General features: G+C 31.0%; 1 protein-coding gene across 1 annotated transcript; it reads left to right on the top strand.

Annotated features, from left to right (window-relative positions):
- Nucleotides 1–1581: 1581 nt before the first annotated feature.
- Nucleotides 1582–23707, top strand: LOC132756914 (uncharacterized). The gene is made up of 7 exons (XM_060748057.1): nt 1582–1886; nt 5540–5683; nt 6894–6974; nt 7518–7712; nt 9567–9716; nt 13108–13228; nt 14753–23707. Exons 1-7 carry the CDS (start codon nt 1677–1679, stop codon nt 14854–14856), a joined length of 1005 nt encoding a protein of 334 aa, XP_060604040.1. The 5' UTR covers nt 1582–1676; the 3' UTR covers nt 14857–23707.
- The last annotated feature ends 2916 nt before the right edge of the window (nt 23708–26623 follow it).

Genomic DNA, 26623 nt, shown 5'->3' with positions numbered 1-26623 from the left:
ATCTGTCTTAAATTTAGCCATCGGTATTTTTGTTGTCTTTTCTTTGACACTGTATTTTAGTCTAGTTTAATGATACTTTATTGCTTTTTTCTTTCTATAAAAAACAGATACAATGCCACATGCAAACAGAAGACAAAATATTATCGAATTTATTTACAGTAGAATAAAATAGAATAGAATAACTTTAAGATTTTAACATGGAGAATAGAATAGAATAACTTTAATTTTTTAACATGGAGAATAGAATAGTATAGAATAGAATAGAATAACTTTAAAATTTCAACATGGATGCTGTAGTTGTTCGCAAAAAGCAAAAGGGTCGGACAACACGTTTTAACAACATTAGAGAGTTGGTCCTTCCCACATTGTCTTAATAATACATAGTAAAAAATGTGCATTCTTTACTTATCGCATTAATAATGTCAATTTATATGAAAGAAAATGATATGAAAATGATTTATAAACGGAAAATAACTGCCCCTTTTTCTCTTTTTTTAACATTGATGATGTATATTATACTGGACATTCTCTATTTAGTAAAAGGCCAGTGGTTTCGAAAGCATGACAAAGTAATTTGAATAATCGCAACATGCCTGTATTCTTAAAGATCATGTTCTACATTTTTTATTTTATTTTTTATAAATCATGAATATGATGCTCAAATTAAGATTTATCAATCTTGTAGGTTCCAAAAAGCATTATTTATAAAGATATTACAGAATTTAACATTTCATGTAAATTTGTTTCCAATGTTACTATGATTATTATAGCCGAGGATGTTCCGATTGCTGGTGTTTATGAGTGAGACTTAGGCCGTGTCTACACCTATTCAAATTTTTTTACACGTCACATATAGATAAGCTAAATAAAAGGCCCTTTCAACATATAATCAAGCACATTTTTTTTACTGAAAAGTCTAATTAAGATTGTCCAGAATTTATACCTTTGTCAACAGTAAGACTATCATGTTTCTATAAAATGTGTGAATAAAAAAGCGGAAAAAATGATGCAATTAGCTTAAAGCAATGGAGTTAATGAAATGTGTACATTCTTTTAAAATAAATAGAAAATGTGAGAAGAAAACTTTTTTGAGATTATTAATAATTAATACAAATTCTTTTATTCGTGAAAGTTATTCACTAACTAAATAAGATCATTTAAAATCCCTATTGATTCTATTTTTGAAAAACAGATCTTTTTTGTTCTTCTGTGTGTCAATGTATAGATTTGTTCCTTTGACCAAGACATTGTAAACATTTACTGAAAACGCACATGTATGTCATGTACAATAAATCAACAAACAAATGTAAGAAATTAGTAAAAATAACAACATTATCCATGTGTTTTGGGTCAAACCAGTTTTAATGATGTCTTTTAAATTTTGAAGTGGCCTATTTCAAATCATCCTTGATAAGACTGATTGCATTTTAACAGAGACATATAATAATAAATATACATGATATGCTGTGTCCAGAATTTAGTCTTTGATGTGATGGATTTACAATAATAAATATAGATCTAGTACGAAAATTCAGTAGGCCGTCTCCACTGGCTTGCGGATCCGTACCGAACTTTGACTGACTTGGGACGGAATTTAGCGAACCATCATCGCGTCAGTTTTGAAAATCAAAACTTCCGCCAAAATCAAAACAAAGAATTCACCAAATTCTGGCAAAATGTACAACAAAACGATACTTGATCGGGTCCTTGAGACAAAAGATGATCTTTTGAACCTGCCAAGAAACAGAATGTTGGAAATCGGAGCAAGCGTTCTGTTTCTTTTTATGATAACTCAAGGACGAAGAACTTGGCTCAACATTTTAAATTTTTCTTTATTTTTAGAAGCCATCAACTACACACTATTCCCTCAAAACTTGGGATTTTGGGTAAGATATATATTTCAGCGTGTATTATTTTATGTATATCTGAGAATGAAAGTTACCCACACATTTTATAAATATTTCAATTTCAGTTCAATTTAACATGCATAAATGTAGTCCAATAGATTAGACGTTACAGGCTTGTTATAGTTTTATGTTGGTCAAGCCTTTACGTCTAATAGTTATTGCTCAAAAACGCGTAGCATTTTGAAAAATTAAAAAAATGTCTGTTGACTTGCCTTTCAAGCTTTATTCAAAAGCTTATCTTCTGTTCTTTCAATTGCATGAACTATCATTAACAAAAACTTTCAACCAATGTACTTATCAATTAAAAATAAAATATAAATATCAGTCTATTTCGCTCATCGGCCATAATGGTTAAGTAAAGCGTTTTACAGATTGATTCAAATTTTTTGAACGGAAAAATATATTTGAACACATTGACGGTGCATGGGCAATTATTTCGTTGAAAAAATATTCCGTTAGAAACTTCTGGACTCATTTAAACGCTTGCATTTGAATTAGCCAATCAGATTTCGCGCACTGTATGGCGGCCATTTGTATATCAGTTGTACAAAGAATTTAATTAAATGAGAGGATTTAATCATGACTTTTCGGTTGTGACAGTTCAATTATTTTGTTAAAAGGTATTTATTTTTTAGTTTTGTTCATAAATAGGTCAAAATTAATGTAAATATACGCTGTTTTAATTGTTTAAATTCATTAGATCTAAATCGATGTCTAATGTCAATTTTTTTGCTACACGATTTTGCAAAGATCTGTTAAGACCTAACGTAACATGGAAAATGAAAAATGTAAAATATCAGATTAATGAATAATAAATATGAAATAGGTTACGTATAGGTCTTATAATTAGGACTAGCATAAATGATAAAATTATTTAGTCTTCTAGCCGATGTAACAAGTCAGCTGCATTCATGAAGGATATGTCACAGTTCAGAGCTGTTAACTATTTAGGGAAGAAGATATGTAAGCCGCCGGATATCTCAGTCTGTAGAGCCCCAGAACGGTATTCCGAGGGTCCTGGTTCGAGCCCCGGTCAGGCTGCAAATTTTTTCACCCTGTGACAAATGTGTGCAGCCTACAGGGCGGCGTTTTAGAGGAAAATATTGGCATTTTTTGGGGGAAAATATACCTAAAACCTATTTTGGGCTTGGGAAAACAGCCTTTATTAAACTTGCATCATGATTTACTGCGATCCAAAGCTCTCAATTTCTCATGGCTGTATTTCTATTTGATTTGGTTTATACAGAATTTATTACAGCTGGACACAAATATTTCAGAGCAAGGATTCTATGTATGCTTAATTTTGCCTGGGAACGCATTTATAAAAATTACCGATTGTTAACAACCACAAATAGGTAGCAAGACACTTCACCCCCCAGACACTTCACCCCTCAAATTTTGAAGACACTTCACCCCTCAAGACACTTCACCCCTCAAAATCAGTAAGACACTTCACCCCTCATCCATTTTTTTCTAGAAAGTAAATAAGCGACAACATAATGCTATTAAATGTTTATTTTAATTATTTAAGTATTGTTGATTTAGAATTTTTCAATTAAAGGATAATCAGAATTATTAATCTACAAACATTTCAAAGAGTAAATATTTGTTTAGTAAATAATTCAGAAACAAATAACATCTAATAATTTATTTTTAAAACTCATTTGTTGCTAACAAATTAAGTAAACCTACTGGTGTCACATGCTATGTGTTGCCAGTTCAATTTGTATTCATGTTTTGCTTTCAATTCATTAAACAAAATACTGTCAATTAAAGACACATTAAAGGAAGTGTGAAACAGATTATCTACTTAGTATACTGGTATATCAAAGGTAGATAGATAGATAGATTTTTTTATTTCCTCCAATCATGAAGAGTAGTAGAGTTCACACACTTCAATAAAAAGATTATTCAATTAGTTTTATCACTTTTGCTTTAAACGAAATTAGTTTACTGTAAAATATATAAAAGTGTGTATGTAATACTTTTTACTTTTATGTAAATATTACATACTTAACGATTAACGCAAATAAAAGCATATGTCCTGCTTTGAGGGTACCTATGTGTTAAAAAATGAGAGGGTACCTGTGATATAAAAATTCAAATGAAGAGAGGTAGCCCGTGCCGCTGCAAAACCGAAAGTAGGGTGTTTTTATGAATTTTACATTTATTTTTGACAATATGCTGCCATTTGTCCGAAGATGATATATATATGAACATTTTTAATATATATGATGCTTATAATTATAATCAAGCCACAGGTTCATTTCAGCCCGAAAAATATGTCGAGGTGATGGGCGAAGCAAGACACGTCGATTTTTTGTAGCTTATTGTGAAGTTGCAGTACATGAAAATCGGGCACATGACAAATCAGCACATAATTAAAACATCCTAGTGTTCCGTGGTATACATCTTTTCTACGTGACATACCTCCTTTCCTTATTACAATGAAATTTTACTGGATTGGTATCCATCGCTGGTTTGATTTTAGTAGAGAATGGCCTGTGCATGTTCAGAGAGGGTACCGTTTGAGCAGATTTCGCAAAGAGGGTACCGATATGGATATGCATCGTGAAGGTGTAAAATCACTGTTAAATTGGCCCACACGTTACAAGTCACTGAGACTACTATCAGTACTGTTCAAAACAGTTAAAACCAAACAAGAGAAGAATGTATCAATACCATAGCACTGCATCTTGATACTGTGTCCTTAGGGCAATAATCACAATTTATTGTTTGTCCATGATTACCTATATACCATCTTCAGGGCTTTCCCAACTGGGTGATTTGGGCGACTTAGTCTTAAGTTCCGAACTTCGCAGAGTTTGAACATCAAAGTGAAATCGAACTCCCTGCGCCTTTTTACATATCACACAGCGCTTGTCAATGACTTCAATCCTCATCTCCAGACGTAACTTAAACAGAATTAGTGACAACACAGGTACAGCTGATAATTATCTGCAATTAACACATTTAAGTCACATGATATGCAGATGCGTCGGACATATTGCCCTTTATGTAAATTGCTGATGTAAATAATTGCAATTAATTGAGCTTTATTTTTATGACACCTGCCACTTTTTAATCAGCGAGTTGTAAAAAGTTTACACCCGTAAATGGTCTTCCTTTATTACATGCGTTTCGGTGGTTTATAGAAATATATCAGTGAAATAAAAACTGATAATTTCACTGTTTTAAACAGTGAAATTATCAATTTGGTAATTTCACTGTTTTGAATATTTAAGCCTGTTACGTTGATTCAGTGAAATACAAGCCTTCACAGTACTAGAAACCAACTTAATGAAGTGACGTCGTAAATGACGTCATGTTGTGCTTTTATTTGGCGCCCTTTTCATTTATTACTTGGTTAAAATGTCTTTTTCTTTGCATATAATAAAAAGAAAATTTGTTTAGTTTAATGTAAGATCAAAATATATTTCACCTCGTGCACACCAAAGGTTCATATTTCACTGCGCCACTCGTGAAATATACCTTTTGGTGCTCACTCGGTGAAATATATTCTGGTCTTACAATGAACTAAACAAATATCCTCTATATATTTGACAGTAACTCAGGCAACGTCACACCGACCATGTAAATTAACTTGCATACTCAATTTTATTAATTTACAGGTACATGGTGAGCTAGATGAAACCCACTTGTTGCTGACTAGGTTTCTCGGTTTGCTGTGCATTACTTGGACATTTGGTTACTTTGTCTTAAGCAAGTCAACAGATTCCACGACGGAGACCAGTTATTTACTAGGATACACTGTGGTAATTTAGTAGTCATTAAATTTGACATGAACAGTTTGGCCCATTTTTCAAAGTATTTTTTTTTCATACTGTCAAATCGTTACTTTAGTCATTAGAAAAAGACGTTCCCCTGTCCAAAATTATCTCAATGTCTCTGACAATCTAATTAGTTGGACTATAAGTTAGTTAAAACTTTTTATTTTGTTCCACAGAAGAGAATGAATAGAAATATAAAAGTTCATTATTGGATTTGAATAAAAAATTTTCGGGAGGGGGGTGGAGGGTGTGGTGCATGTAAATCATCTTAACAAGGTAAATTTTTATAGGTTGGTTAATTATTTTCATTCTGTAAAATCATCAAATTTTGCAGGGGAATAAACTTTGCAAAGATTTTGACAAAAAAAACTTTTACTTTAACATACTTTTGTATGATGTAAATCACACATCTGAGATTGGCTCTGTGTAAATACATGTACCTGAGTTACTATAGTTCACATGCAGCAGCTAAAAGTTCCTGATTTAAAAGGCATAGAATGATGCAAAATCAGCACAAAAAAATCGCTGTCAGTAATTTTTCACCTTATATAACAGGAGTCTGCAGGGCAGGCAAAATCTGATTTTGACTTACTAGTCCTATTTTCTCTAAATCATTTCATAACTTGTCCGTATAACGTCTATATAGTTAATTCTTGAAAAATTTTACTTGTTCATACAAGCTGTGGGACAATCTGGGCAATAAGGACTGCCCCTGCAGCGTATAAAAGGCCTCTTCCAATAGAAGTTTTCTTTAAAATCATGCAGTTTTCCCAAAAATCTGGACTTGCAAAAGCTTTTTTTTACTTCCCAAATTTTAATAGCAATTTTAGGGATAATTCTTCCCAAAATTAAAAGGCTAAAGGCATCTTCCCAATTACATGTAAGTGGGAAAAAAACCCACAAAACTACCACACTGAGTTTATGGAAGCATTAAACGCCATGACAAAACCAACAGAGTGCGTTAAGGACCAGCATGGGTTCGGACCAGTCTGCGCAAGCCGAGCCGTTTTATCAGAATCCATGCTGTTCCCTATCAGTTTCTCAACTTGTAGTAGGATTTGTAAGCAAACAGTATAGTTCCTGATCAGACAGCACGGATGTCCAGGCTGGTCTAGATCAATGCTGGTCGCAAACGCACTATGTTGTTTTTTTCGTGACACAGTTCAATTATTTTATTTTCATCATGTTTTTACAGATGTTGGTGAGCAGTTTAATGGCGAAAGGTTACTTGATGACGCATCCATCAAAAAAGTCGGCTGTTAAGATAGAGTCTGATGTAAGTTTTAAATTGTTTTTTTTCGTCCTTATTGAATGTTATGTCTTGAATATGGTCAAGAACAAAAAAAGAAGGATTCTCTTACTGTTTGATGGGGGGGGGGGGTGGCGCCGAAAAAGCGGTCACTTGTTTTAACAACATTTCTTAAACAAAAAACAGGGTTTGGGGCCTAAATAGGACATTTTTTCACTGTTTGAGGCCTCAAAATAGAGGGGGGGGGGGCAAAAGCCGTCAAAACATGTCTATATGAGGGCAGGTAAAAGGTTAGACTTCTTCCCATGTGTTTTATTGTGTATCTCATGTTAAGTACAAAGTAAAATACATGTATTTTCTAGTAATTAATTCATCATGGCGTATCATGGCATTAGTGGCACGCCCATTACATCATTCTATCCCAGAATGCAATATTATAACCTCTGGTGACTGTCATCATTGGCCTGAGTTGCTCAAAAAATATTCCTCTATCCATGCTTTTTGGCTCTTTTAAGTTAGATTATTTTAACTCAAGTTTGCCTGTCCATAACCTCTAGGATTTTATTTCAGGATATGAACAGCATTTTCTTCATTACGCTGCTGTTTGCTGTTGGCTCGCTGTTTTTCACTGTCAAGTCAAATGATTGGGGAGGATTTGGGGAACAGCAATCCCATGCCAACTTCCATCTACGGCTACAGTTTGTTTTGTTGCTTGTGATGGGCATTCTCTTCTACACGATGCCATCTTGGACTGTGAAAATGATGGTATATTTTATTTAGAGTCTTATTTCTTAAAAAATAAAATAATATTTGATATTTATGTCTTTGCTATTAGACAGTTTTCTGATCTTACAAGATGATTTGTCTAAATACCAGATTGCACAGTTTTTCAGAATACTTAGTTTACCAGATTGCTGAGTTTACCAGATTGCTCAGTTAACAAGCTGTAATATATATAATTTCAAGCTGTGATATATAAATGTTCAAGCTGTGATAAATAAATTTTCAAGCTATGATATATATATAAATTTCAAAGCTATGATATATAGAATTTCAAGTTATGATACATAAATTTTCAAGCAGTGATATATAAATTTCAAAGCTGTGATATATAAAATTTCAAGTAATGATACATAAATTTTCAAGCTATGATATATAAATTTTCCAGCTGTGATATATAGATTTTTAAGTTGTGATAAATAAATTTTTAAGCTATGATATATAAATTTTCAAGCTATGATGAATAAATTTTCAAGCTGTGATATATAAATTTCAAAGCTATGATATATAAAATTTCAAGTTATGATACATAAATTTTCAAGCTATGATATATAAAATTTCAAGTTATGATACATAAATTTTCAAGCTATGATATATAAAATTTCAAGTTATGATATATAAATTTTCAAGCTGTGATATATAAATTTTTAAGTTATGATCAATAAATTTTTAAGCCATGATATTTATAAATTTTCAAGCTATGATAAATAAATTTTCAAGTTACGATATATAAATTTTCAAGCTATGATATATAAATTTTCAAAGCTATGATATATAAATTTTCAAGTTATGATATATAAAATTTCAAGCTATGATAATAAATTTTCAAAGCTATGATATATTTATATATAAATTTTCAAGCTAAGATATATAAAATTTCAAGTTATGATACATAAATTTTCAAGCTATGATATATAAAATTTCAAGTTGTGATATATAAATTTTCAAGCTATGATATATAAAATTTCAAGCTATGATATATAAATTTTCAAGTTATGATATATAAATTTTCAAGCTATGATATATAAAATTTCAAGCTATGATATATAAATTTTCAAGCTGTGATATATAAATTTTTAAGTTATGATAAATAAATTTTTAAGCTATGATATTTATAAATTTTCAAGCTATGATATATAAAATTTCAAGTTATGATATATAAATTTTCAAGCTATGATATATAAAATTTCAAGCTATGATATATAAATTTTCAAGCTGTGATATATAAATTTTTAAGTTATGATAAATAAATTTTTAAGCTATGATATTTATAAATTTTCAAGCTATGATATATAAATTTTCAAGTTATGATATATAAATTTTCAAGCTATGATTTATAAAATTTCAAGCTATGATACATAAATTTTCAAGTTATGATAAATACATTTTCAAGCTATGATTTATAAATTTTCAAGCTACGATAAAATAAATTTTCAAACTATGATATATAAATTTTCAAGTTTTGATAAATAAATTTTCAAGCTATGATATATAAAATTTCAAGCTATGATATATAAATTTTCAAGCTGTGATATATAAATTTTCAAGCTGTGATATGTAAATTTTTAAGTTATGATAAATAAATTTTTAAGCTATGATATTTATAAATTTTCAAGCTATGATATATAAAATTTCAAGTTATGATAAATAAATTTTAAAGCTATGATATTTATAAATTTTCAAGCTATGATGAATAAATTTTCAAGCTATGATATATAAATTTTTAAAGCTATGATATATAAATTTTCAAGTTATGATACATAAATTTTCAAGCTATGATATATAAATTTTCAAAGCTATGATATATAAATTTTCAAGCTATGATATATAAATTTTCAGAGCATGAATGTGGAGAAAGTTGATACTGTTCACGCCTTTCTGGCTCGAGCCAATGGCACGATGCTGCTGGGTATGGCCATTGTTGCCAATCGTGCCGCAAACTTCCTTCGTCCTGCAGAGAAGGATATACTGGTCTTTAGTCAGTGGCTGGTAGGTACCGACAGTTAAAGTATTACTTAAAAAGATTTACTCTGTAATTGATGATAAAACTGTTTATCTAATGGTAAATAATGATCATCAGTCAGTGATAACATAAGTATGTTTAAATGATAGGCAAAGACTTTTTTCAAGATAAAATGATCCATGTACAATGTACTGAACCATAAACCTTTACTTGCTGGAACTGCAAGTGATAAGCCTTTGCTACCAGTACAGAGCTAGGCCAGCAGGCCAGTATGATCTTTCTTGCTCTTTTCTCCTGGCTGCCCCATTTTGGTTGAGGCTTTGCCTTAAATGCCATTTCCTCAACCCCTCGGCTGATTTTGAAAAAAAATAACCTTACAGGAATGTCCTGGAATTTAAATCTTGTTCATGCAGACCATGTATCCTCTGGTAATCATTTAAGAGCTTTGATTAATGTACATGATCACACAAATTTTACCTTGTGACATTAGTAATTGTACTAATTAGTCCCCTACCGGTTTACCGGAGGGGACTTTAGGTTTACCCTCCGTCCGTCTGTCCGTCTGTCTGTCCATCCGTCCGTCAGTCCGTCCGTCCACAAAACTGGATCCCGCGATAACGCAAAAAGTACTGAAAATATTTTAATGAAACTTGATATATGGATAGATGGCAGTATGGAGATTATGCACGTCTTTTTCTTTTCTTCCTATGTTGAAAATTCTGGTTGCTATGGCAACAAATAGACTGAAAATATGGCAAATTTTACACATAACCTGGATCCCGCGATAACGCAAAAAGTACTGAAAATATTTTAATGAAACTTGATATATGGATAGATGGCAGTATGGAGATTATGCACGTCTTTTTCTTTTCTTCCTATGTTGAAAATTCTGGTTGCTATGGCAACAAATAGACTGAAAATATGGCAAATTTTACACATAACCTGGATCCCGCGATAACGCAAAAAGTACTGAAAATATTTTAATGAAACTTGATATATGGATAGATGGCAGTATGGAGATTATGCACGTCTTTTTCTTTTCTTCCTATGTTGAAAATTCTGGTTGCTATGGCAACAAATAGACTGAAAATATGGCAAATTTTACACATAACCTGGATCCAGTGATAACACAAAAAGTACTGAAAATATGTTTATGAAACTTGACATATGGGTAGATGGCAGTATGGAAATTATGCACATTCTTTTCTTATCTTCCTATGTTGAAAATTCTGGTTGCTATGGCAACAAATAGACTGAAGTTCAAGATTTCTGATTCTAGTTTTTAAATTTTTTCACTATAAGTTCTTTATTTCTTAAGGTATTTTCTTCAAACTTTAAATATAAGTTGCTTGTAATCAACCACATTGTATGTGACAAGGTTTACAACTCTAGCACAAAATTTATCAGAATTTCCTCCCTTGAACTTAAAATTTTCATGAAAAAAACATTGTTTTTTTTTTTAATAACTTCTTTTTCTGAATGTATCTACTTCAAACTTCATATAAATGTTTCTTATTATCACTCAACATTTGTGAGTGTTCAATACTCTAGCAAGACTATTTCCAGAATTATGCCCCTTTTGAACTTAGATTTTTTTTTTTTGAGAAATTGGTAATTTTTACTCCAACTTCTTCAATCATGATAGGATTTTAAAAATGTTATATTTTGATAACAGGGATGTTTAAAAAATAACTTTAGAGTGTCCTTCAGTCCGTCTGTCTGTACATAAAAACTGTTTCCTGTGATCACTTTTAAAGAACTTTTTCAACAAATTTACTTAAAATAGGAACCTAAGTGAATGGCCAATGGTCCTTCAGAATGTTGCTTGGGCTCTTACCGGTAGGGGACTTATGGATTGCTTGCAATACTATGATAATTGCTTGTTATATCTGTTTCTACCCTGTAAGATACGTACATGTACTAGCAGAGTATCTTTATAATTTAACAAATTTTATCACATACCTGTGCTGATTTTTGACTTTGTTAAAACAATTTTGCACAGCTGTGCATATATTTTGGCATGACGTCATTGGCGGTACACAAACAAAAAGGAAAGACGCACTGAATTATTTAATAAGCGCATCAATGAAAAAGCAATTCATTAACCGTAAACAGTTCTTATTTTTTATATGTGATAGATAGAATATTATACAGACTGATGCAGCTTCATTTAATTTATTGAACTTGTTTAATAAAATACAGTAGAACTTCTGTAAGTGGAAGTTGAAGGGACTTGGGTAACAACTTCCACTCATCAGGACTTAAACTTATGAATCGGTCTCAATTTCATGACAAGATTTCCCGCTATTGACAGTTACAAGCAAGTTAGAAAAGGCATACCAAAAGCAAAGGGCAATAACTCAACCAGCTTATAGTAAATATATCCCGTGTGAGTATCTCACGACACCTGGTCAGGGAAGGTCTCAAATGAAAGTAGTTCTTACTGTTTACTTTCAAATACCTCTACAGAAATTTGAAGGATTACAATTGAAATATTCTATCACACCTTGATAAGCATACAAAGGCTGTTTGAACGCACAGCTGTGAAATGTAATTTACACCTATCACATAAGTTGATCGGAAATAAAAACATAAAATTTCGACCCATCTGTAGGTTTTTTATAAGTAAGATATAGGGGGAAAAATCAAGACTTTCATTTTACTTTGACGCTTTGAGAAAATCGACTAATAGGAGTTCAGCTCCTAGAATTCTACTGTAATATTATACTTGACAGAGGTTGGCACAATATAATTTCATTCATCTTCAGGGTTCGTACAGTCTTAAAAAGTGCTTAAATTTGAGTCCTTTTCTTAAAAAGTGCTTAAATTTGTAAAAAAGTGCTTAAAAGTCCTTGAATTTGATTACTGTCTTGAAAAGTACTTAAAAAGTGCTTAAATTTGCTAAAAATGTGCTTGAAAAATATTGAATGACAGAATAGATAAAAGTCAATAGTTAAGAAAATCAAAAGAATGATCAAATTTAATATCAAAATCAATGAAATGTTTGCTCAATGTAATAGTAAGTGGACAAATTGCAGTTGCTTTGAACTAATTGTTTTTTATGCGCCCTTTATTATTCTTCTATAAAAACCTTAAAATTGTGGCCAGGAAAATGTGTATTCAACAAAAAATGGCGAATTAACTATCCTTTTTAAGTTGAAGATTGTGTAGATAAATGTGCAACAAATGTGCTTGAAAAATGGGAAATTATGCTTAAATAGTGCTTAAAAAGTCCTTGAATTTTGGCATTGGATATCTGTACGAACCCTGATTTCTTGTTCAATTGAAATCAGTACATGTTTTGAACCTACAGTAATTTGGTATCAATATTTCAGTGAAATGCTGTTCAAAGTATTACTTAAAGATGATAAGGGCAAGTTTTGTAATAATCAACATTTGATGTGAATTTACTTTCAGTTCTTTGTGTTATTCTCACTACTGGGTTGGATAGATACAGCTGGTAGATGGGCCACGTTGCCATGGAGCCGTGTTGCTATACAGGCGACCCATGATGCCGTCATTATCCTTAATGCTACAGGTATACCTTTGAAGGGCCACTCACTTGAAAGAGCAAATAAGCAGAATTGTTAATGAAAGACAAAATAGCAATCAGACACAGGGTGATCACTAGGCAAGAAATCCTGAGGGTCATTTTGACAAAGTTTTACTGACTACAAGGTCAAAACTTAATTTGACCCTTAAAATCCTGAGGGTCAAATCAGGCCTTTTGGAAATTTGAAGGATCAAAGAGTCATTTCAAGGATCAAACGAAAACGCTGATGACTGTCATGAAACAAATATAAACTTATTGAATCGGAGTGCCAGAAATCAAAATTTGGACCAAACATTTGGTGAATTGTTTCAACCCTCAAATTGCCAATCAAGAATGAGGCCATCCTTAAAAAAATGTTCGTTTGCAGTAACGCGACCGACTCACAAAATTTGCCCCTACTCAAATTTTTTTTCATGGTCTGGATGAAAAATTACTTTTTTGAATCAGAAAATTATGCCTTGTGTTTTGTTTTCTTTCTTTTAAAGGTTAATATAAGAAATAAAATGTAGTTCTTATTAAATTAGAATTCAGTTATCAATTAATAAATTGTTACCAGATTGACAAAGCATATATTGTCAAGCATTTTGAATTCCATGTTTATTTGGGAGTGTCTGTTCAATAAAAAAAAAAAATAAAAAAATCGACCAACCTACCCACCTTGAAAATTCTGGGTCGGGTTACTGCAAACAAACATTTTTTTAAGGATGGCCTGACTTTAACAACAGTTTTAAGTTTAAGTTTACTTTCCAGCTTACAGCTGAATGTGAATGTTTTAGAACAAGTTATTGATCTAAAAATAGATTTTGCGTACATTCATGCATGATACACTAAATTTCACATGGTAGAATTATGAATTACTTTCATTCTTCATTGTGCGTGACAGATGATAATTTATAATTGGCGAGGTGTGTAGATTTGAGGTTATATACTCGTAGAAAATTCTAAATCACTATGTATTTACATATTGCCAACTAGGAAAAGTTCCAAAGGTTGGGCCAAAAATAAAATTTAATTTGTTTCCCCCTCCCGCCCCGTTGGGTAGGTTGGTTATGAGTGCATAATAATAAATAATCTGCATATATGTATAATGAACTATTAGAATTAATTCATTAAGTGCAATAGTATTTGTACCTGCGTTACCATATTCACAACTGACATTTATTTACTATGCTAGCTGCCTAAAACATCAGATTAGATTGTAACTATTGTACTCTAAAAGAAAAAAAAAATACATTCATCCCCTAAGAACCTGAAAAAATCTTTCGGGTAGGGGCAAATTTGTTGGGTAGGTAGGAAAAGGGACACAAATTAAATTTTATTTTAGACCTTGGCTCAGCTGGCAAATTATTAACTGTTTGGGAACTGTAAAAGGTCACCAAAAATAAAAATGGATTTGAGATAATAAGAAAAAGACTGGTATCAATTTTAGGGCCTTATTTGACCTTTAAATTAAGTCAGCTGTAGATTTGTATATAAGAATTGTAATATTTTTTTTCTTCACTTTTACAGGTGCACTCAACCGAGACTTTTCAGTAGTAAAGAGGTCAGTTATACCACGATTCAAGGCTGTGCCACAAGATGTTCGCAACCTCTTTAAGTTTAAGAAGATGTGAACCAGTAGTTAGGGGACTTAAACCCAAATCTTCTGAAAAAATGGAGAACATTCGAACATTTAATGAGTAAAAATTGTGCAACAACATTGTTACCTTGGTAAAAAATACAATCTTGTCATTAAAAAGAAAGAAACCTTGGTGTGATTATACCTGTTAGAAAGAAAATTATGTTAAAATTTGACAAAAATGGCAAATAGCTGTGGTTAGACCTAATTATAATTTTATAATTATGTCGCAAGAACAATAAGTAACTAAATTAGCGTAAAGAAATTTCTGTAAATATCCATCAAAACGTTCAATTAATAAAAAGAGTGGAGCAAATTCTTTTTTTTTATAATTTAGACAGAGTTATGTTTTATCCTAAACATTTTCCATTCTGTTGGTCAGTCACCATTTAAACAAACAATATTTTGAAATATTTAGTGAACTGAGATCAACTTGTCAATTGGAAAAAAATGAGCATAATGTCACTTAAAGATAATTTATTTTCTAATTTCTCTTTTTATGATAATAATTGTAATAGTAATTTCTGTGCAGATATTTGTTTAAGTTTCTATTATGTAGTAATTGGGTCACAGGTAGTAGTAATGTAGACTTATTTACTTGAATATTTTTTTTTCTGTGAACTTTTTTTCTGGGAATACACTACCACTTCGTTATAAAGCTTACCACAGTATAATGCTCATAAGACATGCCTCTAGGTTTTCTGTTGAACGGCAAAAAAAAGATAATATTGAGACCGCAGATAAATGGTGTTTATCTAAGTAACTAAGGAACATAACTGAAGTTGGAAACTTTTACTACAACTATAAGGGTTTTGTTAACATTTGTGATTTATATTTTTCTTTGGAAAGTTTTCTGTTTCTTTTAGACATAATTAGTAACATTTTACAAAATAATATACATGTATGCCCTACTAAATCGTTTTAGAAAACAAATATATATATTTTATTAATTTGAAAGTAAAAAATTCATGACCGTTATATGAATAGGTGGTAGGTGGAGTAATGCTGTAATTTGGCTATGAGCTTTATAAATCAGAACCATATTTTAACTCCAGGTTTTGGGACCTTGAAGCCCGACATGGTGTTATCAAAGGGTTGCAGTGTGTTTTTCTTATAATCCACATCATCACAGGATTCATCATAATAAATCATGTCATTGGCATTCATCATCATGTCATTTGAAACCATAATCATGTCATTTGAATGCATCATCATGTCATTTGAATGCATCATCAGGTCATTTTAATGCATCATCAGGTCATTTTAATGCATCATCATGTCATTTTAATGCATCATCAGGTCATTTTAATGCATCATCATGTCATTTTAATGCATCATCGGGTCATTTTAATGCATCATCGGGTCATTTAAATGCATCATCAGGTCAATTTATTGTATCATCGGGTCATTTTAATGCATCATTGGGTCATTTTAATTTATCATCAGGTCATTTTAATGCATCATCAGGTCAATTTAATGTATCATCGGGTCATTTTAATGCATCATCGGGTCATTTTAATGTATCATCAGGTCAATTTAATGCATCATCAAGTCATTTTAATTCATCATCAGGTCATTTTAATGCATCATCAGGTCATTTTAATACATCATCATGTTACTTTAATGCATCATGTCATTTTGATGTTTCATCGTGTCATTTTAATTCATCATCATGTCATTTTAATGCATCATCATGTCATTTTATTTCATCATCAGGTCATTTTAATGTATCATCAGGTCATTTTAATGCATCATCATGTCATTTTAATGCATCATCATGTCATTTTAATGCATCATCGGGTCATTTTAATGTATCATCGGGTCATTTTAATGCATCATCGGGTCATTTTAATGTATCATCAGGTCATTTTAATGCATCATCAAGTCATTTTAATTCATCATCAGGTCATTTTAATGCATCATCAGGTCATTTTAATACATCATCATGTTACTTTAATGCATCATGTCATTTTGATGTTTCATCATGTCATTTTAATTCATCATCAGGTCATTTTAATGCATCATCATGTCTTTTGAAACCATAATCATGTCATTTTAAATATAGACATGTCATTTTAAATATTATCATGTCATTTTAATTCATCATCATGTCATTTTAATTCATCATCATGTCATTTTAATGCATCATCATGTCATTTTAATGCATCATCATGTCATTTTAATCTATCATCAGGTCATTTTAATGCATCATCATGTCATTTTAATGCATCATGTTATTTTAATTCATCATGTTATTTTTATGCATCATGTCATTTTAATGCATCATGTCATTTAAATTCATCAACATGTCATTTTCATTCATCATCAGGTCATTTTAATGCATCATCAGGTCATTTTAATACATCATCATGTTACTTTAATGCATCATCATGTCATTTTAATGTATCATCAGGTCATGTTAATGCATCATCATGTCATTTGAATTCATCATCATGTCATTTTAATGTATCATCAGGTCATTTTAATGCATCATCATGTCATTTTGATATTTCATCAGGTCATTTTAATGCATCGTTATGTAATTTTAATGCATCATCATGTCATTTTAATTCATCATCATGTCATTTTGATGTTTCATCATGTCATTTTAATGCATCATCAGGTCATTTTAATTCATCATGTTATTTAAATGCATCTTGTCATTTTAATGCATCATCAGGTCATTTTCATTCATCATCAAGGCATCATGTCAAACATTACAACACCATCAAGGTTTTCCTCATTTGCATCAGGTTATGTGACAGTCATTGTGAATTCAAAAACCTAAGTTGTTAATTAATTCAGTTATGCCTCAGTTATGTAAATTGAAATAATTACCATGACAATGAATACAATAATTTGTGTAATTTGTTTTCATATTTTCTTCTTTTTTTCATCATTATCATTGTAGATCATGCAAACATTGTAATCCTAGTGGAAATCTTTTTGATGTAATTATTGTTTTTTATTTTATGGATTATCATGTCATAAATAGTTATGAGGTTTTTGTAAGCATAAAAATTAGATGGAGAATCATATATTATGTCATCATTTTATCATCATGTCACAATTTTATCATCATGTCACCATTTTATCATCTTGCCACGATTACATCATCATGCTCTCATTTAATAATCATGTCACCATTTTATCATCATGTCACCATTCTATCATCATGCCACCATTTTATCATCATGTCAACAATTTATCATCATGTCACCATTTTATCATCATGCCATTATTTTTCATCATGGTCTTATTTTATCATCATGTCACCATTTAAACATCATGTCACTATTCTATCATCATGAAACCATTCTATCATAATGTCACCATTCTATCATCATGTCACAGTTTTATCATCATGTCATCATTTTTAGCTCGACTATTCGATAAGAATAAGTAGAAGTATTGCAGTCACCCGAGCGTCGGCGTAACCACTTATGTTAAAGTTTTTGTAATAGTTCAAATATTTTCAAAGTCCATTGACATATGGCTTTGAAACTTTGCACACTTGTTCACCATCATGACCCCAACCCGTAGACAGGAGGAGGTAACTCTATCAAGCATTTTGACAGAATTATGCCCCTTTTTCGACTTAGAATTTACATTAAAGTTTTTGTAATAGTTCAAATATTTTCAAAGTCCATAGACATATGGCTTTGAAACTTTGCACACTTGTTCAACATCATGACCCCAACCTGTAGACAGCAGGAGGTAACTCTATTAAGCATTTTGACAGAATTATGCCCCTTTTTCGACTTAGAATTTACGTTAAAGTTTTTGTAATAGTTCAAATATTTTCAAAGTCCATTGACATATGGCTTTGAAACTTTGCACACTTGTTCAACATCATGACCCCAACCTGTAAACAGGAGGAGGTAACTCTATCAAGCATTTTGACAGAATTATGCCCCTTTTTCGACTTAGAATTTACGTTAAAGTTTTTGTAATAGTTCAAATATTTTCAAAGTCCATTGACATATGGCTTTGAAACTTTGCACACTTGTTCACCATCATGACCCCAACCTGTAAACAGGAGGAGGTAACTGTATCAGGCATTTTTTTACTATCAAGCACTAAGAATAGTCGAGCATGCTGTCCTACCGACAGCTCTTGTTCATAATGTCATCATTTTATCATAATGTCACCATTTTATCATTATTACATTATTTTATCACCATGTCACCATTTTATAATCATGTAACCATTCTATCATCATGTCACCCTTTTATCATCATGTCACAGTTTTATCATCATGTCATCATTTTATCATAATGTCACCATTTTATCATAATGTCACCATTTTATCATTATGACATAATTTTATCACCATGTCACCGTTTTATAATCATGTAACCATTTTATCATCATGCTACGATTTTATCATCATGCCATCATGTCATTATCATAGAATCATCATTGATGGTCATTGTCATCATATAATCATCATCATATTATCATCATTTTATCATCAACCATTTTTATCCTGACACATATTTCCCTAGAAATTTAAGACATGGGGTCTATTGACCCTAATGTGAAATTTTTTGGAGTGTATTCTAGTTATTCATGGGGCATGATTATCAAAACTTAATAACAGCAATCTATAAATTGTTCATACATGTACTTTTAAGTATTGGATTTCTGTTTCATGAATAGCCATCATAGAGCTTGGTATCTTGAATAGGAAAAAAAGTGTCAAAATAAAACGGGAGATCAAGTTTTATTTTAACAAAAGTCATCACCATTTTATCAATGCTATGTGATCATCATCATGTCATCATATTGTCATCATCATCAATTTGTCATTCTGTCATCATTTTTAAAGTCCTCATCATTTCATTATCATCATTTGACCATCATGTCAATCATGTAATCATCATTTTATCATCATAATCATCATTTACCATCATCATTATCTTGTCATCAATATTTTATCATCATCATCATGTAATCATCATCAGGGAGGAAAAAATTTCATCCCCTTTTGCATACTAATACGAAATACCTGTATTTACTATAGATACAACAACTAACATCTGATTCTGTCATCTTTATCATTATCATTATCTTTTGATAGTGAAGTCATTCACTTGATAATCTGTTAATAATTACTTGTTAGTTATCCAGGAAAGCTGGTAAGGTTAGCTAGACACACAAGAAATGGCTAAAAAAGTGTTATTAACATTAAAATCAAAATAAGTATCAAAATTATCATGTTAATTATCTTTGATTATCATCATTATTGTAATAATCTATGCTTATCATATCATTTAGATTACCATTTTGGATAATTATTGTCATAATTATCATTTTTATGCCCCCCGAAGGGAGGCATATTAAAATCGCACTGTCTGTCCTTCCATCTGTTTGTCTTTCTGTGTGTCCCCACTTCATTCATGTGCAGACTGTAACTTTGTCATGCATTAAGGGATTTTGAAATAGCTTGGCACAAATGTCATAACAGCATTCTGTCATGTCCAGGATTCAAAGGCTCAAGGTCACACTTACATTTTGAAGGTTCACGCTATCACAATTAGAGAATACAGGTACAATAATACAAAGATCAATATTAAGCAATTTGTTACTTTCATTCTCTTTTCCTTTTCATAATAGTGACAATACCTGTATGCTTAAGAAACCTTTTACGGGGGCATTTGTTACTTGGGTGACAGCTCTTGTTGATAATTATTACTATAATTACCATTTTGAATAATTATAATTGTCATAATAATCTTATTTTGGAAAATCATCACCATAATAACCATTTTGGATAAATATCGTTATTTTGATAAATATCATATTTATTATTTCTTATAATTATTGTCCTAATAACCATTTTGGATAATTAATGTCATAATTGCCATTTTGGATAAATACTCTCATAATTATCATTTTTGATAATCATCACCATAATTGTCATTTTGGATAATCATCATTATAATTATCATCTTTATCATAATAATCATCTTGCCAATTATCATCATGATTTTCATCATCTCTGTAATTCATTATCATCTTCATCTGTGTTTATAACCATTGTGATCTTTGTTTACCATCATCAATTTCAGACAAACTATTCATTTTACACATTTTAAAATTTTCCCATTATGTTGGTTTTGTCATGACACGGCTCACATCATGTTCATCAACATTTGAAAATCATGTTAACTGTGTCACATTGCACTGAAGGGCACCTGAGGTCTTCCTCCACCAGTAAAGCTGGAACGTTGCAATATGACAGACTATGTTGGTGTGACATAAAACCCAATTTAACAAACAAACAAATTGTGTCAAATATCATTTTCATTATCGTGTCACAAATCATGTTCATCATAATCATCTCTCAACTCATGTACATCATAATCATGTTTATCATAATCATGTCACAATTATGTTCATTTTTGCATCACAAATCATGTTCATCATAATCATGTTCATCATAATCATGTTCATCATAATCATGTTCATCATAATCATGTCTCCAATCATGTTCATCATAATCATGTCTCAACTCGTGTTAAGCATCATCATGTCACAAATCATGTACATCAATGTGTCAAAAATCATGTTCATGATGTCACAAATAAGAAAATTATTGTGTCACCCATTTTTAGCTCAACTATTCGATAAGAATGAGTTATTGCAGTCACCAGGGCGTCGGTCACAAATCATGTTCATTATTGTGTCACAGATCATTTTCATAATCATGTCACAAATCTTGTTAATTATTGTGTCACAGATCATTTTCGTCACTGTGTCACAGATCATTTTCATAATCATGTTTCAAATCATGTTCATCATTGTGTCACAGATCATTGTGTCACAGATCATTTTCATCATCATGTCACAAATCATGTTAATCATTGTCATCACAAATCATGTTCATCGTTGTGTCCCAAATCATTTTCAGCCTTCAGATCTTGTTTCACAGATCATGTTCATATTCATGTCACAAATCGTTTAATCATAATCATGTCTTCCTTACATTCATCATCTCAAATGTTGTCATCTGAACAGATAATCTTCTGGTTCTCATCCTGATTTCTTTTATCATGTCATTGTCATCATATTGTGTATCATATTTTTCATCATTATCATCATTTATATCATCATGCTAACCATATCATTCATCATAACTATAATTATCATCACTATTATGTCATCATAAATGGTGTGAAAAAAACATCTGTTTTTTTTTTGTTCTCATCATGAAGTAACAATTTGAATATATAGACCATTATTATGAAGTCTTCCAAAATTTTATATTATTTCATGGTCACATCACCATTTTTGAACATCATGGTTACCGTTTATTCTTTAAAAAATGCCCCTTATCCTTATAAATGCACCCTAGAAAACTGAGTTACTGCCAAAATGATAGCAGTAATTTTTTTTATAAATCCAAGGAATAAAGCACAAACTTTTAACATAGGTGGTGCATCCACTATTAGCAGTCCACATTTATTTTAAATTAATGATATTTATCTTTTTTACCATTATAAATGCGTCCCCCTTTTGGAAAATGTAACTCCCCTGGGAGTGTTTATTATAGAATATATGGTAATATAAGTATTGGTAACCTTTCATCATTTCATATAACTATTGTAAACACACAAGATACTGCAACAATGGCAGCTCCTTTATAACTATAGCAACAATGCATTTTTAAAAAAGGCAGCAAATTTAGTTCCCATGGCAACTGTATGCAATGTCATGTTTACATCATTATATAATTATTTAGTTAGAGTTAGAAAAACTTTTTTCAACCAAATCAATTCATTTTAAATTATTTTCATTTTGATAGATTATTGTCCTATTTTTCTGAATTAAGTGGTCATTTCGACTGTAAAAAGTAAGACTTTTCCTAGCTCCAATGTTGAAAATAATGTACATATTTTTATATAATATGCAATACTCTTCTTACTTTTATGTAAATATGTTTCTTTTTTAATAAATAGTGCTTTTATATGTTTGTCTTAGAATCCCTAGAAAAAAAAACCAATAATAATATATATATTGTTCTTAATAGAAAATGTTTGATGTGTAGAAATAATTGCTTATCAAGTGTTCAATATACCCAGAAAGAGAGAAGTAGTTAAAGCTTAACTGGTAGGATGTCTGCTGCAGAACTCAGAGGTTTTGAATGAGAGCCCTCCCTAGGTCACCTGTTATTATCAGTGTAACATTATTTTGGAAATAAATAGGCAACAATACCGGTATAATAATTAAATTTTTTAAAAGTTCACTCTGATCTATCAAGTTCTACATCTGATATTATTGTTTAACCTGCTGATTTTTGTGTGATGGTTTTGCCCTCATTTTGATTTGGAACCAACCATTCAAAGAAAAACGGATTTCAATATTAATTTCAAAATCTAGAGAAAATAATGAGCTTCCAGCATAGTCAAATAGTGCAGGTGGGCATCGGTTCAATACTGGTGGCAAGGGCTAGTTAATTTCTGTTTCAAGTGTATGTGGGTTAACCTTTTACATTGTCACATTGTTATTATGGATTCAACCAGAATAAATTCACTCAACAGCTTATTTGATGGGCGATAGTATCTAGGCATATTAGTAACACCCTCAAATCCTTAATTTTGGCTTTTGAATGATGTTTATGTATATAAAAAAACCTGTGTAAGATCGTTATAAGAAAATGAAAAAAAATGTAAAATGGCAAATAAATATTGATTATGGCCCGCCCTTTAAGGTAGAATTTTTTTTATTTAACTATTTTTGGCAACATGCATGAAACTGATGGTGACGTTGATTAGAAAAAAGTGTTTTTGTAAATTTCCCGATTTATTTGTGTGAAGGTATAATAAAAAATAGTATCTGAACATTTGTTCTGTTTTGTTTTTTATCTTTTTGAGAGACAAGTAAATGGTTGTTTGCTTTTTGACCATCCCAGTATTTCTGCTTTATAATTCAAAGGCCACAATCGTAAACTCCAAGTTATACGAGACCAATCCTTATCATTTAATATAACTATACAACAAGATTACAATGGTTAACATAATTATACTATACCGGTATTCTGCAAGTTATAGATAGACGGAAACTTAATGATTCAATGGTAAAGCAAATTTTTATCACCAACCTTCACCGCTGTGGGTTCGAGTCCGACAGAGACTTTGGATTCTTTCATGTTAGAAACCTATCCAGGTAGCTTACGGAACGTCGTTGGTTCTACTCAGGTGCCCATTCGTGCCTGAAATAATGCACGGTAGGGCACCTGAGATCTTCCTCCACCAGTAAAGCTGGAACGTCGCCATATGACCTATTTTGTGTCGGTGTGACGAAAAACCAAAACAAACATCAGCAACTTCGCAATATGACCATTGGTGTTTGAAAACAACAAGAGGGCCATAATTGCCCTGGATTGCTCACCTGAGATACATTGCTTGAACAGGTGACAGTTTTTATTGTCGAGCCCATATTTTTATTGTGAACTCAACTAAGTCGTCACTTTTGGCATACATGTCTGTGTATGTGCTTCAGTGCGTCCGTCCGGATTTGTCTGGTCTATATATTGTTCATTCTTTGAAGGATTACAAAAAAAATACAGATGCTCACTATAATGGGTTGTTGTGTTGCGCACAAAACCCAGGTCCGCGGCTCAAAGGTCATGGTCACACTTGGGGGTTAGCACAAGACCAATGTCCTGAGCGTAACTTCTACGTGCATGGAGGGATTTTAATATAACTTGGGACAAATGTTGTTCTTGGCATTGTAGTTTCTGAGAAGAATTTTTAAAGGGTATATTAATTGTTTTAAGCTACTATGACCTACTTATGCACCATACCGGAACCATTTACAAAACAAAAATGTTTACAACTTCTGTCAAGGATGACCTATAGATAAGGCTAGTGAAGTTTGGTAATTATCCATCGAGTGTTAAGTAGGAGATGCTGTTTTAAGAAATTGATGATCATTACGAACGACGGGCACACTGCCACCAAAAAGGCTCACCTCTTAGAACCTGAGCAAAAAGACGTACAAGTAGATAGATGGATGCTTATCTGTCTCTTCGTCTTCCCTTTTTTAAAGACGAATACAGTCAACGAGTGAACGAAATCATTGCGAATCATTTAAAATCGTAAAGTTAGGTAAAATGATTAGTACGCGTGGGGTTCAAACCCACGTGGACATTCGTCCATTGGAACTTAAGTCCTACGCCTTAACCACTCTGCCAACGTACTAAATATATATTTACACACAACAATCATAAATTATGAAAGTATATATTTTTCTATGCCCTTTATGTAGAACCATACACTAAACCGTACAATTGTTTTACAATTTTCACACAATAATCATAAATAATGAAAGTATATTTTTATATGCGTTGAATGTAGAGCCATACAATATACATTTGCTTTACAAATTTCACACAATAATGGCAAACTATGAAAGTATATATTGTCAAAACATTTTCCATAAAACCATAAAATATGCAATAATTTTACAATTTTATAACAAAAATCACTCACTCTGAAAGTATATATTTGTCAAATCATTAACTATAGAACCGTACAATATACAATAATTTTAAAATTTTCAAACAAAAATCAATCACTCAGAAAGTATATATTGTCAAATATTTTCATAGAACCATACAATATACAATAATTTTAAAATTTTCAAACAAAAACCCCTTTTTCTGAAAGTATATACTGTCAAACATTTCCCACAGAACCGTACAATATATAATAATTTTAAAATTTTCAAACAAAAACCCTTTTTCTGAAAGAATATACTGTCAAACATTTCCCACATAACCGTACAAAATACAATAATTTTAAAATTTTCAAACAAAAACTAATTACTCTGAAAGTATATATTGTCAAAACATTTCCCATAGAACCGTACAATATACAATAATTTTAAAATTTTCAAACAAAAACCAATCACTCAGAAAGTATATATTGTCAAAACATTTTCCATAGAACCATACAATATACAATAATTTTACAATTTTCAAACAAAAATCACTCACTCTGAAAGTATATATTGTCAAAACATTTTCCATAGAACCATACAATATACAATAATTTTACAATTTTCAAACAAAAACCACTTTCTCTGAAAGTATATAATGTCAAAACATTTCCCATAGAACCATACACTATACAATAATATACAATAATTTTACAATTTTTAAAACAAAAACCAATCATTCAGAAAGTATATATTGTCAAAACATTTTCAATAGAACCATACAATAAACAATAATTTTACAATTTTCAAACAAAAACCAATTACTCAGAAAGTACATATTGTCAAAACATTTTCCATAGAACCATACAATATACAATAATTTTACAATTTTCAAACAAAATCACTCACTATGAAAGTATATATTTGTCAGAATATTTCCCATAGAACCGTACAATAAACAATAATTTTACAATTTTCAAACAAAAACCAATTACTCAGAAAGTACATATTGTCAAAACATTTTCCATAGAACCATACAATATACAATAATTTTAAAATTTTCAAACAAAAACCAATCACTCAGAAAGTATATATTGTCAAAACATTTTCATAGAACCATACAATATACAATAATTTTACAATTTTCAAACAAAAACCACTTTCTCTGAAAGTATATATTGCCAAAAAATTTCCCATAGAACCGTACAATATACAATAATTTTAAAATTTTTAAACAAAACCCAATCACTCAGAAAGTACATATTGTCAAAACTTTTCCCATAGAAACATTCAATATACAATAATTTTACAATTTT

The sequence above is a fragment of the Ruditapes philippinarum genome, unplaced genomic scaffold (assembly GCF_026571515.1).
Source record: "Ruditapes philippinarum isolate M1 unplaced genomic scaffold, ASM2657151v2 ctg1299_1_1_1_1, whole genome shotgun sequence".
NCBI classification, from domain to species: domain Eukaryota; kingdom Metazoa; phylum Mollusca; class Bivalvia; order Venerida; family Veneridae; genus Ruditapes; species Ruditapes philippinarum.
Note: the sequence above shows the minus strand (reverse complement) of the source record. Positions and strands in the feature narration are given on the sequence as shown.

Excerpts from the sequence above, each read along its gene's own strand:
- LOC132756914 (XM_060748057.1), top strand. The coding sequence starts at position 1,677 with ATGTACAACAAAACGATACTTGATCGGGTCCTTGAGACAAAAGATGAT. Across the intron at positions 1,887-5,539 it reads CTCAAAACTTGGGATTTTGG|GTACATGGTGAGCTAGATGA; the intron begins GTAAGATATATA and ends ATTAATTTACAG. Across the intron at positions 9,717-13,107 it reads TGGTCTTTAGTCAGTGGCTG|TTCTTTGTGTTATTCTCACT; the intron begins GTAGGTACCGAC and ends ATTTACTTTCAG.